This window comes from Mchenga conophoros, linkage group LG11 (assembly GCF_057382185.1).
Source record: "Mchenga conophoros isolate Kocher_MC1m ecotype Shallow Benthic linkage group LG11, M_conophoros_male_GT1.1, whole genome shotgun sequence".
Classification (NCBI taxonomy): Eukaryota; Metazoa; Chordata; class Actinopteri; order Cichliformes; family Cichlidae; genus Mchenga; species Mchenga conophoros.
This window is the reverse complement of record NC_140536.1, coordinates 9280195-9293303: the sequence shown is the minus strand read 5'-3', so window position 1 is coordinate 9293303 and position 13109 is coordinate 9280195. Positions and strand designations below refer to the sequence as shown.

Genomic DNA, 13109 nt, shown 5'->3' with positions numbered 1-13109 from the left:
GAGCTTTTCCTTTAATAGTCTACTCCACTTTACTGCGGACGAGGAGAAAGCTGACTGTGTGTGTGTGTGGCAGCTAATGAGGGAGAGAGCGAGCTTTGTACTGCAGGAATGTGGCTGTGTATTGTTTCAGACTGACAGCACAGAGATCCGGAAGCTTAAAACGTCCTCAGTAGAAATTTCGTGCTCGTGGGAGAAGGTTTAATTTGTTTGGAAAAACAGAAACGCATCCAAATGTTTTTGTGCATCTTTCTTTTTAAAATAAAAAACAACAAAAAAAGAGAGAGCGAACAGCAAAGCGGTTGACGTGCGGGTAATTCCTCCTATAATTTAATACATTTCATTAGAAAATAAATAAATCTGAAATTGAAATAGTCGGGCTCCGTCATAGCACCCTAATGGAGCAAAAATAGCTGCTAATTCACATTTCTATTTTCTTCTCCCTCAAAAATGATTACAACACCATTACCAGGCAAACATCCCCCTGCCAGCCAGTATCGTTCTCACTGTGCTTAACAAAAAAAGGGGAAAAACTACACAAATCTCCGGAGACCAGCCACGGAAATGTCTTTTAATTTCAAAGTGAAACATTTAATTCTTGCTCTGTGAAACATTTGCTGAATCACATCGTTGCATCATTTTTTTATATATTTTTTTTCAAAGACTTGATAAACGTGTGTGTTGAAAGACGTTGCTCCTTCTTCTTCAGCTTTTATGTCTTTGTTGCCTGTGAATGTATACAGTAGAGAGCGGCGTGTGTGAGGCTCCCCTGGGAGGACTTTTTAATTTGTGGATTCTGACCCTCGTGCCATTCGCTCAAGGCCATCCATGAGCTCTCGGTACCGGCTATATCTGGAAAAAAAAAAAAACACTTGATACTAAAATTAGTCCAGACACTGTAGTAGTGCAGAACGAGAGGAAAAATCTTGAGGAAGAGAGAGAGACAGACAGAGAGGTGTGTGTTTGGTGGGGGTGGGGGGGTCAGACTCAAGTCAGGGCTCTGTAAACACATATTTACTGAACAACATTTATTATTACCCTGGAAAAAAGGACACTGTCTTCCTGCCAGACTTCTGAATTTTAATATATATTTTAATATAAAACATGTTGAAAAGTGACTAAACCACTCATGCAATTGCAGAAATGTGGCAACAACACACGCACGCACACATTTAAATAAAGAAAAGAGTGAGAAACATGAAACATAGCCCTGCGCACACCTAATATTCAGCCACAGATCGAATAGAAATGAGGTCGGGCGGATTCCTTTTGAGCCAAACGCCTTTTTTTTCTTTGTGAGAGTAAAATCTTTAGCACCTACCTGCAAGGATGTATAGGCAGACTGGCATCTGTGCTTGCCCTGCCATGTCTGAGGCATCTCTGCATCATCGTGGCAAAAAAAAAAAAAAAAAAATCATCCAAGGACTGCAAGCTTGAGCAGGAGAAGAGTGCCTCCTAGTGGCAGAGAGCAAGCATGAACAGGATTGGAGGAAGCAGAGAGTGAAAGGGAGGGAGAGTCAATCTGTGTCAGAGCCTCGTGAAATAATAGTAGAGTCAGCTAATTCTAGTTTAGTGTACCGTCAATAATAGTAAGCTTGTTTGACCCCGCGAATGATGTTCCAGCTCGGGTCCAAGCTCAGCGCTTTCCTTTCTTGCCGCCGGCTCGCTCTGGCTCGGGGGACTGTGACGGCTGGTTTGACAGCCGTGAGTCATCCTAATGTGCTCGACTCTGGTGATCCAGAAACAGTCCAAATATTTACCAGTATTCACCAGAGGTGTGGACTCGAGTCAGACTCGAGTCATTAATTTTATGACTTTAGACTTGACTTGAAAAAATGTTCTAAGACTTGTGACTTGACTTGGACTTTTACACCAATGACTTGGGACTTGAATTGGACTTGAACCGGTTTACTTGAAAAGACTTGATATTTTACCCCAAATATAAAATTTAACATGCATATTATATAGAGATTGAAAATGTGACGTCATTCACGGGTAGAACCGCAAATGATTCTGGGAACTCGTGGCAAGCGGTACTAGCGCACGCAGGCTTTCAATTAAAATCAGTTATACAGCGATAAAAAGAAACACAAAAATGTCAAGAAGCTGTTGTATTATTAACTGCAATAGCCGGTCGCATGACAGCCACGGGAAGCCGACGGGTAAAGAGATCGGTTGTTATCGGATTACGTCGTTGAAGAGAAATTGTTCATGTTTCCGAAGTGACAAACAGGCGACGGATGGCCTGGATTGCAGCCATTCAAAGATCAAATATAACGTCCCAGAACACTCCAGCTCACAGGTTAGTCTGCTCCAAGCATTTACACGAAGGTCAGTGTTTTTTAGTAGTTAATACGTCATTTTCATAACATAATTGGTGATATAGGTTACAAGCAAGAACAGAAATTGTCGCGCTATGCTCCTTTATTTATTGTGCATAAATAGTGAATTGTCCTGACACAATATTGCGTTTCGCTTCTGTTATTATGGTACATTAACAAAAACATATACTTTTATTCACAGGATAAAACAGTTGTTTTGTATCACTAATTGCCCAGTACGATTACAGCATACAATATTGTTGTCACTGCTACATTTCTGTGATGCTACCAGAAATTATTTCCACTACTAATTAATTACCGTTGAGCTCAAAGGTCCTATTAATAAACGGTTAAGGAATGTGTATTTATGACGACAATTTGTGAGACTGGTAAACTTATGATACGTACGATGGTCTTTTGTTCTACACGGTGCATTTCAAGGTCCTGCACCCATCCGTCGGTAAACTGTACCTGGGCTTGTTGCAGTGACCGGAAGTTACTAAACTTCATGAGTGTATGCACTCACTCCAAGAACCGTATGATTATAAATATGCATATAAATATGCTACGATGAGATAGCTGACTTCATCTAACTAGCAAATGTTGTCCAGGCTACGTTGGTGATGCAGTTTTTTTTAATGTGTATGATATTTTTGTCATGCGATTTTAAAGCCGGTCCTACAACCGCATCCAAGAATAACATGCAGCTTATCTCAGAACTGTCGGTGAAAATTATTCTTGGAGCTAGGTTTAATTGAGCTGCATTTTAAAGAGGTGCAATTTCACAATTTGTGTATATTTTCTAAGTTCACTATTTCGTCATGTGTTGAGAAAAACACAGATTTAAAAATTACATGGTCTAATATTTACATTTAGCATATAACTGCAACATTATTTTTTCGTTTTTTTTTTTTTAAGACTCGAAAGGACTTGAAATTCAAAATTTCAGACTTGTGACTTGACTCGGACTTTTACACCAGTGACTTGAGACTCGACTCTGACTTGCCTGACATTACTTGAGACTTGACTTGAGACTTGAGGATAAAGACTTGAGACTTACTTGAGACTTGCAAAACAATGACTTGGTCCCACCTCTGGTATTCACGAGGAGGATGTGTTTAGCGTTTGTCACGGCACCATCGGGTCCGCTCGTCAGGTGCAGATACAGATATTATTCATCCACGTATTAGTATTTCCACCGGATCCGTTGGGTTGGCGGGTAGGGAGGAAGTTGTTTATTGTGTCAGGTTGTAATTCACTCCTTCTCTGATTGGAGCTTTGTGAAAGCTAAAAAGAAGAAGAAGAAGCGGTGACTAACGGTGCACAGCTACTTGATATTCGTAGGTGCAAGCAGCTTGTTCCCATTTGACCAGGAGGAGTCGGAGCTGATTTAAAGACAAGAAGAGTAGAGGTCTTTAATTACAACCCTCTCTGTGGCTTCAGGCACCACTGGCCTCACTTCACAATTAAGACCAGCAGTTAGCGCAGAGCCAACAGACGGAGACGAGCACTTTAAGAAGCCGAGGGAAAAAAAGAAAAAAGAAGTCTCCACAACATCATTCTTGACAAAGGAACATCTTTTTTACTTGTCTTTTTTTGCTATCTAGAATTAGATATTTTAACCTTTTGCTCTTTTCTACAACATAATGGGATCAGCAAGCACTTCGGCACAAGTATACCTCACAGATCTCCCTTTCAAGCTCGGCCATTTCTTCACCTGCAGAGTGTTTCTTTGTAACACATGACCCCACGATGCATTCAGATAATGCCGACGGGCCGGCGTTAGTGTTCCCAGAAGCACCGTTCAACCCCTCCCATAACACACAGGCTGGTATGCAGCGGGACTGTACTCCAGTGCCGTAATGGCCTCTGCAACGGTAATGTGTTTGGACAGATGGGAGAGGCAAGTGCTGATGTGCTTAACTACGCATTTTACAGCTAAACTATTAAAGAGTTGTGCTGTTTACACACCAACATTTGAATACCTGTCTTCAGGCCAGTTTAATTATCCGGGCCCTTCTGTTATTTCTGCTGCTTTGTTGTCTCTCAGCTTTTCGCACGAGGCATGAGAGATTTGTTTGCAACTTCATTAAGATATGGCGCTGGTGGTGGTGGTAGCGGTTTGCAGGGTGCACAAAAAAAAAGAAAAATAAAGGGGGGGAAGAAAAATATTTGAAAAAATTCCTGCTCAAGTATCTCATATTCTCTTCTACCAACACCACCCCCCAACACACACACCCACCCATCCACACAGATACTGTACACATCCGTTTTTCTTATAAAGTCATTTAAAGTGAGAAAATTAAAAAATGCCCCTGTGATGCGTGCACTTTGAAATCTCTCAGGGCTTTAGGCAAAGGGGAGGGGACAGACGCCCCCAGTGCCTGCGATTCATCCTGAGACGTTTGATTAGTTTATGAGTGCTTATAGAGGGGTGGGGGGGAGAGAAGGGTTTGCATTATAATTTTTGTTTCATGAATTCCTTCATATGTTCATCTTCAGCTGCGCGTTCAAATAAACCATTAATCAAACAGAGGAGAAGAGAAGGGAGAGGGCATTTAGCCAGCAGAGCCACAGTCTCGGGGCCTCAGTGAGCTGGTGGATATGGTATTGAGAGACTGTAGGAAGCAGTGGTTTTTAATTATCTGGACTACGTACAGGATGCCGTTTTTGATTGTTTTAATGAGGCAGCTGGCCTATTGTCTCCCCTTAATTCCTCCATTGTTTTTAGAATATGTCATAGTTCTTTATTCTTTTATCAGGTGCTCTGCAGGAGGATTTAGACAATAGCCTTCATTCCAACTGCATTGGCCACTGCACAAAGGCAGCTCACACTGCAGACAGCAGGCAAACAAGTGCAAATCACAAGCTGCACTTTTCCCAGCCTTTTCCCCCAGTTTCACAACTTAACGCTTTTGGTCTTTCACTCTTAACTCTTGACCCTCACTCCCACCCCCCTCGCACACATACCCCCACCCCTGCTTTCCTTTCCTTTCTTTCATTTCCCATTGCACCATGGGCATAGGTGGCCCGCCCCGTGTTTCTGTGATTTAAATCACCTGTCACGGAAAAGGGCCATCAGAGGCAAACAGGCATGACGGATTTTTCGAGAGCGCTCCTTCATGGGGTATTTGTTTTTTGTCTGTTGCCCACCTGACGCCTCCACGCAGTCGCTTTTCAGAGCCTTGTATCTCCATATGTGCATGAAACGGACATGTTTCTGCACACTCGTTCTGTGAATGCACACATCTCTGCGCGCCCGCACCGTGGGCACGCATACGCATGCATGTTTGTTTATGTGAGGATGCTATGGCTGCACACTTAATCATATCAATTTCAGATTTGTGACACAAAGCTACGCAAAGGATGCATGTCAAGTCTGAATGTAGATGCGTAACGTGTAGAGCTGTAATAATCAAAAATCAGAGGGGAAGCAGCTGCTTGTTTCCAGTTCTCATTCTGATGACAATATGCTTTAAACTACACTTATAATCCTGCAGCCTGAGCTCATGTACCTTACTAGCCTGTCTTGGTTGAGTGAGTGAGTGGAACGAGCAGAGTGCTGCCTCTGTGTTTTGTGCGGCTCACTAAAACTGGGACATGCAGTCCTAAAAAACTCACTCCCAGCATTCTCACACACAACAGATGGATCTGTAGCATTCTTGGCTGAAGGGATGCAATCTGAGCGCATATTCCTCCATGAAAATGCAGTTTTAAAAAAAAAAAAAAGGCGAAAGATTTCCATCAGACTCCACATAATCTGCTTCATTTTCAGCTGAGAGAGCATACAGCATCTTTGATTCTGATTGATCTTCCCCACCCCACCCAAGAAAACACTGATTTGTATCTGAGCGCCGAGGCCTCGTTGGTAATTCCCTTTGTAAGCGCGTTTTTGAACTAAGGAATCCTCGCGGAGGAGAGAAACTTTTTTTTTGTGGCTATGGCTGCGATATATTCCACCGCCATTGTCAGTGGCAGTTTGTATCTACCTTGATGGTAACTTGGGCAGACAGTGGAGAGGAGTTTTGTTATTTTAATTAGGAGATAAAAATTCAAAGGGCCTCTCCAGGCAGTGTGTGGTATGACAGAATCAAAACGATGAAGTGGAGCGGCCTGAAGTGTGTGTCTCGTCACAGCAGATTGGACGACAGATAGGCACTGCTCTTTAAAGTGGCGCTGGGACGCACGCGCCCATGCACACACACACTCAAGGGGAAGGGGAAGTGTGCACACAAATGGGACTTTGAGAGATAGCATATTTTAATACCATTTCAGTCCTTTGACACATTTGTGCTGGTCTAATTTCCAGTGCTTCACCAGCAGATAGGAGAGGGCTAGAGAGGTTTTAATCAGGACAGTGATGCGAAATCTTAAATATTCAATTTCCTGTTGAAATAACGGGGCACCTCATTCTGCAGACTTAACAGCGATTTGGACGTAACGCGTGCCGTGGCGGCGTAAAGACTTGGCGGCTCCGTCTCTGTGGCCGTGCCTCTAATAAACAGACAGAAAAGTGGATTGCTCCTTCTTGCACCTTCGCCGTGTCTGCAGGGCGGTTTTAAACCTGGTGATTCACAGGTTTTGTGTAAACATGAGTAATCAGTGTTGCCCATGTGCCGGGGCTTTCTATAGCAGTGTCCCCCTGCCTTCACACCTCTCCTCAGGACTCTCTTTATTCCGCATCAGCCAGGGCTCAAATCACATGTCTCCCGTCGCCGCCTCCCCCCTTCTCAGCCTGACACTCCGTCGGTATGTTTGCACATCTTTGAAAGCTAACAGCACGCTTTAATTAATTGTCCAGCTTTCCTCAGAAACAATGTCCTAATTCTGCCATTTAGCGGCGGCGTATCATAGTTTGTTGTTATCTCCCCAGCCAGATTTCTGTAAATAGTCATATTAAAAACTTTAATCTCTTCAATGGAAAATGAAGTGCAGCTGAAAAGCCTGTCATGTGCTGAGATAAATATTATCTAAGCTAAAACCTTCACTCTCTCCCTCTGCCACCCTCCCTCCCTGCTTCCTCCTGCACACCGCCCCACCCCACCCTTTCTCCGACTTAATGAATATGTTCAGAAGATTTCAGAGGAATGTTTAATCCCAAAACACAACAATCTAATATTATGGAGGCCCTGTCTCAGTGTTCTAGCTGACTACAGCACTCTAGACTACAGTTTAGCCCAGCTGAGGTGCACTTTGCTTCTGGATATGAGTGCCAGGAGCCTTGAAAGAAATTTGAGTGGCAGTAAAAAAAAAGATGAAGGATATTCACCAAAATTATCGAGTAAAAGTACGCGAGATTTGTGCCCTCACGCCAACGTAAACAGTCACCCTGCTCACGGTGCTGAAAAATGACATTTAAAAAAAGCGAGTGTCTTTCAGGAGAGTGCGAAGAATCTACACATCTCAGTGTTTTCATTGATACAGCAGAAAGAAAGAAAAACTGTCGCACTAAAAACTGCTGCCAGCTTGCTGACAGTTATCAAGAGTAATATTGGCGCTGACTTTAGAAAACACGTTCCTGCTAAGAACTTTCCGTTCTGGTTTATTTTTTTGTCATTTTGATGACCTGACCCTTTGTATTTCTGACGATTTGTTATTTAAGAATACTATCAAGACTTCAGGATGATTCATTCAAGCTCCGCAGTTACGCAACACCCATTCAAGTGTTTGACTTGTGCGCAAGCAATTACCATTTCTCCTTCTGCGTAATGCTCTGACATTTAAGACCAGAATTAGTCGCGCGCGCACGAAACGGCGCTCTCTCCTCCCTCGCATCAGGCGTTTAAACGTCTCCTCTATCTCCTGTTTTGTCCAGGTGGCCAACTGTGGTGCACTACCACCAAGAACATGATGGAGGGCGAGGAGCTGGTGGCGTTTGCGGTGGACTTTGACTCCCGTCTGCAGCCGGTGAACCACATGTCTCTGAGTGAGGGCATGTACCCAGCCAGGCTGCTGGACAGCATCCAGCTCCTGCCGCAGCAGGCCGCCATGGCTTCCATCCTGCCCACTGCCATCGTCAACAGTGAGTGTCTGCACATGCACCGGCACCGGAGCTGGAACGAGATGTGCTTTTGTTTAGACATGCACAATCGCACTTCTGTTCTGTCTCTCTCTCACACACACACACACACACACACACACACCAGTCCACAGCCTGCACTCAGTCACCTGCTTAACAAGGAGCGTCGTCTCCGCCCGGGCGTAGATTAACCCAGATGAGTCTCTGCGCTGGAGATAAGAGCCATCGACCTTCAAGTTTGGGGGGGTTCACATAAACACACTGAGGCTCGAACTAACGTGTTAATTGCAAAATACACGCCTCATGCAAATAGTGTGTTTGTTTACTTAGCGAGGGCTATCTGGGTTCAGCTCGACAGGGAGGCTTCTGTAAGCAGATGGTCCAGTGTTCTTGTTTGCCCTTGAGAAAGGGCACCAACCCACTGGTAGCAACACAGCGATATGCTGCAGCCAAGGATTTGGTGGAAAAGCCTTTAACGCAGGCTTTGAGAGGCAGGACTGTAGACGTATGAGAGGAGCTTGCGCAGGCCCTTTATCTGTAAATATAAAAGTGCTGTTTGTATCCTGATGTCACATCCCCTCTGTCCCTTTCTGTCTCCCCACCCCTCTCCAGAGGACATCTTCCCCTGCAAAGCATGTGGAATCTGGTTTAGGAGCGAGAGGAACCTGCAGGCTCATCTCATGTACTACTGCAGCGGGCGGCAGAGGGAGCCAGAGACGGTGGTGGAGGAGAATGACAGTGGCCCACACCAGACCCCCAGTATCTGTCCCTTTCCACAGTGCAATAAGAGCTTCTCCGGACCCAGGGCCCTAGAAATGCACTTGAGCACCTCGCACAGTGGTGAGTATTAAGGTCATGGGTCAGAGAGGCAACAGATATCTTTTTTTTTTTTTTTTTTAATGTATGGATCCCCCAAAAGCCAAAGTTCACTAAATATTAAATGAAAGCCTGCATTTATTCACATGGTCTTTAGGCTGGCTTGAAAAAAACCCCAACTGTCATATATTTTGAGGAATATACATATCGTACTGTCAGCTGGTATAGTTGACAGTTTATCCTTGAGCCATAAAAAATAGAGTGGATGGGAATAAGCTTGGCATAATGCATGAGTGTTTGATGGTTTCTACAGTTAACTCTAAAGGAGAAGTGGGAGGCGAGATTCTGAGCATTTTTCCCTTTTATCTCCTTCACAGGTGTCAAAATGGAAGAGAGCCTCCCTCCTGGCACCAGCTTGAAATGCACAATCTGTAACTACACGGCAGATTCTCTTATTACATTCCAGCATCACATCATGTCTCACCTGTCACAGGCGGCCTTCAGATGCAATCACTGCCATATCAGCTTCCAGAGCCACAGGGAACTCTTACAGCATCAGGACTTACATGGGCACGGCAGCAAACTTCACAGGGAAGGTAACGGCACAGAGCACTCCCCCAGGGGGCCGGAGGAAAGCCTCCAGCAGCAGCAGCAGCAGGCCCGCACTGAGCTGGCCAACAGGAAGGACGCTCTGCTCGGAAGTCCCAAAGGGACCCTCAACAAGGAGACCAGCACAGACGGGGAAGCTGACAAGACTGAGAAGAAGCCCATGCTGTCTGTTCAGAAGGGAGAGGCCCACCCAGGCAGCAAAGCCAGTTTTTCTTACACTAGGATCAAGTCTGAGCCCTCCAGCCCCCGACTGGCCTCCTCCCCTGTGCAGCATAACATGCCTACATTTCCCATGGGCCCCTTCTTGTCTCAGTTTGCGTTCTCCCAAGACATTTCAGTAGTCCCGCAGGCTTCTGAGATTCTGGCTAAAATGTCAGAGCTAGTTCACCGGAGGCTGCGCCACGGAGGGAACAGCTACCCCCCTGTCATCTACAGTCCTCTTATGCCCAAAGGGGCCACCTGTTTTGAATGCAATATCACCTTCAGCAACCTGGACAACTATTTGGTCCACAAAAAGCACTACTGTAACAGCCGCTGGCAGCACATGGCCAAGTCCCCCGACTTCTCTGCCCTCTCGGATAAGGTCCCCGAGGCGGTCAGCCCCAACAGCGGTCACAGTTCTGTTAGCATGTTGGCCGGCTGCCACCCGTCGGAGGCTGACAGCCACCTCATGCAGTCAGCTTGCCTGAACTCCAGCGTGTTGGACATGATCAACGCTGGGGCTAAAGGCCCCGATAAGGATCTAGCAGGACAGGTGAAGAAGGTCTCCACGCCAACTGGGGCTGAGGAGAGGCTGAATGACAAGCAGATGGAGGGGAAGAGCCCCAGCACAGGTTTGGTGGAAAGTGACAACGATCCGACCAAGACGACTTGCGACGCCTGTAATATCACGTTCAGTCGTCACGAGACCTACATGGTCCACAAGCAGTACTACTGCGCCACTCGTCATGATCCCCCCATGAAACGCATGCCCACCAACAAGGTGCCCTCCATGCAGAGAACCATGAGGAGTCGTAAGCGCAGGAAGATGTATGAGATGTGTCTCCCGGATCAGGACCACCAGAGGCCCCCTATGGGTCAGCCAGGTTTCCTTGGGGTTCCTCCCATGAACCCTTGCACATCCCAGGAAGCTGTAGAGAGCCTTTCAGACCGCTTCCATCCCCGCTGTGATATGTTCCCAAGTATGGTACCTAAACACCTGGAGGCATCTCTGACTGTCACCAAACCCGTTCTGGCTCCCAAATGCAACATCGTGGAGCCACAGGAGCTGGACGCTCCCATTGACCTTAGCAAAAAATGCTCGCCGGTATCCGACAAGTCATGTAGCTCTCCCAAAAGACTTTTGGACTATCATGAATGCGCAGTGTGCAAGATAAGTTTTAACAAAGTGGAGAACTACCTGGCGCACAAACAGAACTTTTGCCCCGCAACGGCCGCCGCCACTGCCGCACAGCAGCAGCAGCCACAACAGCAACAACAGCACAATGAGAGCGGCGGCCTGGAGACGACCATGTTCCCAGATGTGAAGAGTGAAAGCAGCGGTAACCCGGATGAAGTCTACGATAAGAACCCAGGCAAATGTGAGAAGAATGGCAACGGGAAGGTGATGGTGCAGAATGGAGGCATGTTTCCTCCACACCTGGGGCCCGTGCCGGGTCTCAAGTCTTTCGCTGAACCCCAGCTCATCCCATCAAAAGAGGACAGCAAGAATATGTTTCTGCCCCACTGCCTCTACCCTGGAGCAATAAAGAAGGTCAAAGGTCCTGAGCAAATATCGCCGTATTTTGGGATAAAACCAACTGACTACGGGGGGCCAGCGGTGCAGGGAGAGACCGGTGAACAGGAGCAAAGTGTTAATGGGGGAGGAGGTGCTGGAGGAGGAGAGACGGGAACAACCAGAGAGCAGGCCACACAGCCTGCTGCTAACGGCTGCCCTCACCCTGGCAAGGAACCCCTTCCCCTCCTGCCCAAAAACCGAGGCATGGTCATTGTCAACGGGGGGCATAAGTCCGAGGAGCGTTCAGGCACAGCACCGCCGCAGCAAGAGAACCAGCCCCAGCCAGACAGCCAGCCCCCCAATCCCTCACCGACGTGGGCCACCGAAAATCAGACCGACTCCAACGAGAACATGTCGCCTTCCTCCAAGTCCCCAAACGAGGAGGCGGTGCCCACAGCCAATAAGGGCGTGAACGGCTCCGGAAGCGGCAAGTACTGCCGCCTCTGTGACATCCAGTTCAACAACCTGTCAAACTTTATTACCCATAAGAAGTTTTACTGTTCGTCACATGCTGCCGAGCATGTAAAATAAGAGAAGACACGTTCTTCATCCTCCCCCTCGCTCCTTCCCCCGACACCTTCCCCCCCTTACTGACTTTTCCTCCTTTCTTTTTTTTTGGTACACTGTTGTGTCTGGAATAGTGCATCATGCAGTGCTAACCGCTGCTTGTGGACAATCAAGAGAAGCTTCTTCTTTCATCGTTTTAAGACTTACAAATGCAAAACCATTGGTTTAAAAAAAAAAGATAAGAAAAGAAAAAGAAAAATGGATCAAGAATAATATTGGTGCCACTTTCACATTAATTTATTTTACAATCAGTATTAATAGGAGTAGTGGTCTTAATTTAAATTCAAAATGAAATTTATATCAGAGTTGTTTGTAATGTTATTGTATAGTCATTCTTGTGTAGCACACATATTGTTTACACTGTAATGTAGGCTCAATGAAACAATAGACAATACAAAAATGAGATGCATTTTAGACACAAAAATAGCTACTGAGGCACTTGTGTATTCTTATTTGCTGTACCAGTTTCTGTATATGGCCAAAATGTCACTTGCAGTTTGCTACTAATGACTTGTTAGCCTTAAAAAGCCGCCGTTTTGGGGGGGTGGGTGGGGGTGATCACCTGGCACAACCCTGCATCTCACATTTTGGCATATACACATGGCTTTGCATACATATGTGGCTGTTTGTCCCTGTCTCTTTTCTTCAACTCAGATGTGGATGTTTTCATGAGGATGGCAGCATTCTTGTATAGTACTCGTATTTCTGTTTGATGATACACTTTGGTCTCCCTTTTTCAAATTTTGCTCTCAATGCAATACTTTGTAAATGAGGGAACATTACTGAAAGCAGTATTACGAAATGGGGACTGTGCATATAATTATTTGTAACCCCATTGGGAATTTAAAAACAAAAAGAGAAAAAAAAAAAAAGCAAGTTGTACAAGAATTAAGTTTATTGCTGACGAACAAGATGGGTTGGGAGGTCAGTGGGGGATACTGATGTAAAATGATCATTCCAATGTCCTGATTATGGGAGAAAATGTTTCTTAAAACGTTGTTGC

The 13109-nt window shown here is 45.7% G+C and overlaps 1 protein-coding gene across 2 annotated transcripts in view; it reads left to right on the top strand.

The window, feature by feature from the left end:
• Nucleotides 1-12263, top strand: part of zfpm2a (zinc finger protein, FOG family member 2a) — a 120675-nt gene extending 108412 nt beyond the window's left edge. For both annotated transcript variants that reach the window (XM_085290785.1, XM_085290784.1), the window contains exons 6-8: nt 8134-8340; nt 8950-9177; nt 9531-12263. In XM_085290785.1, the coding sequence (XP_085146911.1) occupies nt 8134-8340; nt 8950-9177; nt 9531-12070 (2975 nt within the window). In that variant the 3' untranslated portion in view covers nt 12071-12263. The remainder of the gene's footprint in view (nt 1-8133; nt 8341-8949; nt 9178-9530) is intronic.
• Nucleotides 12264-13109: the final 846 nt, after the last annotated feature.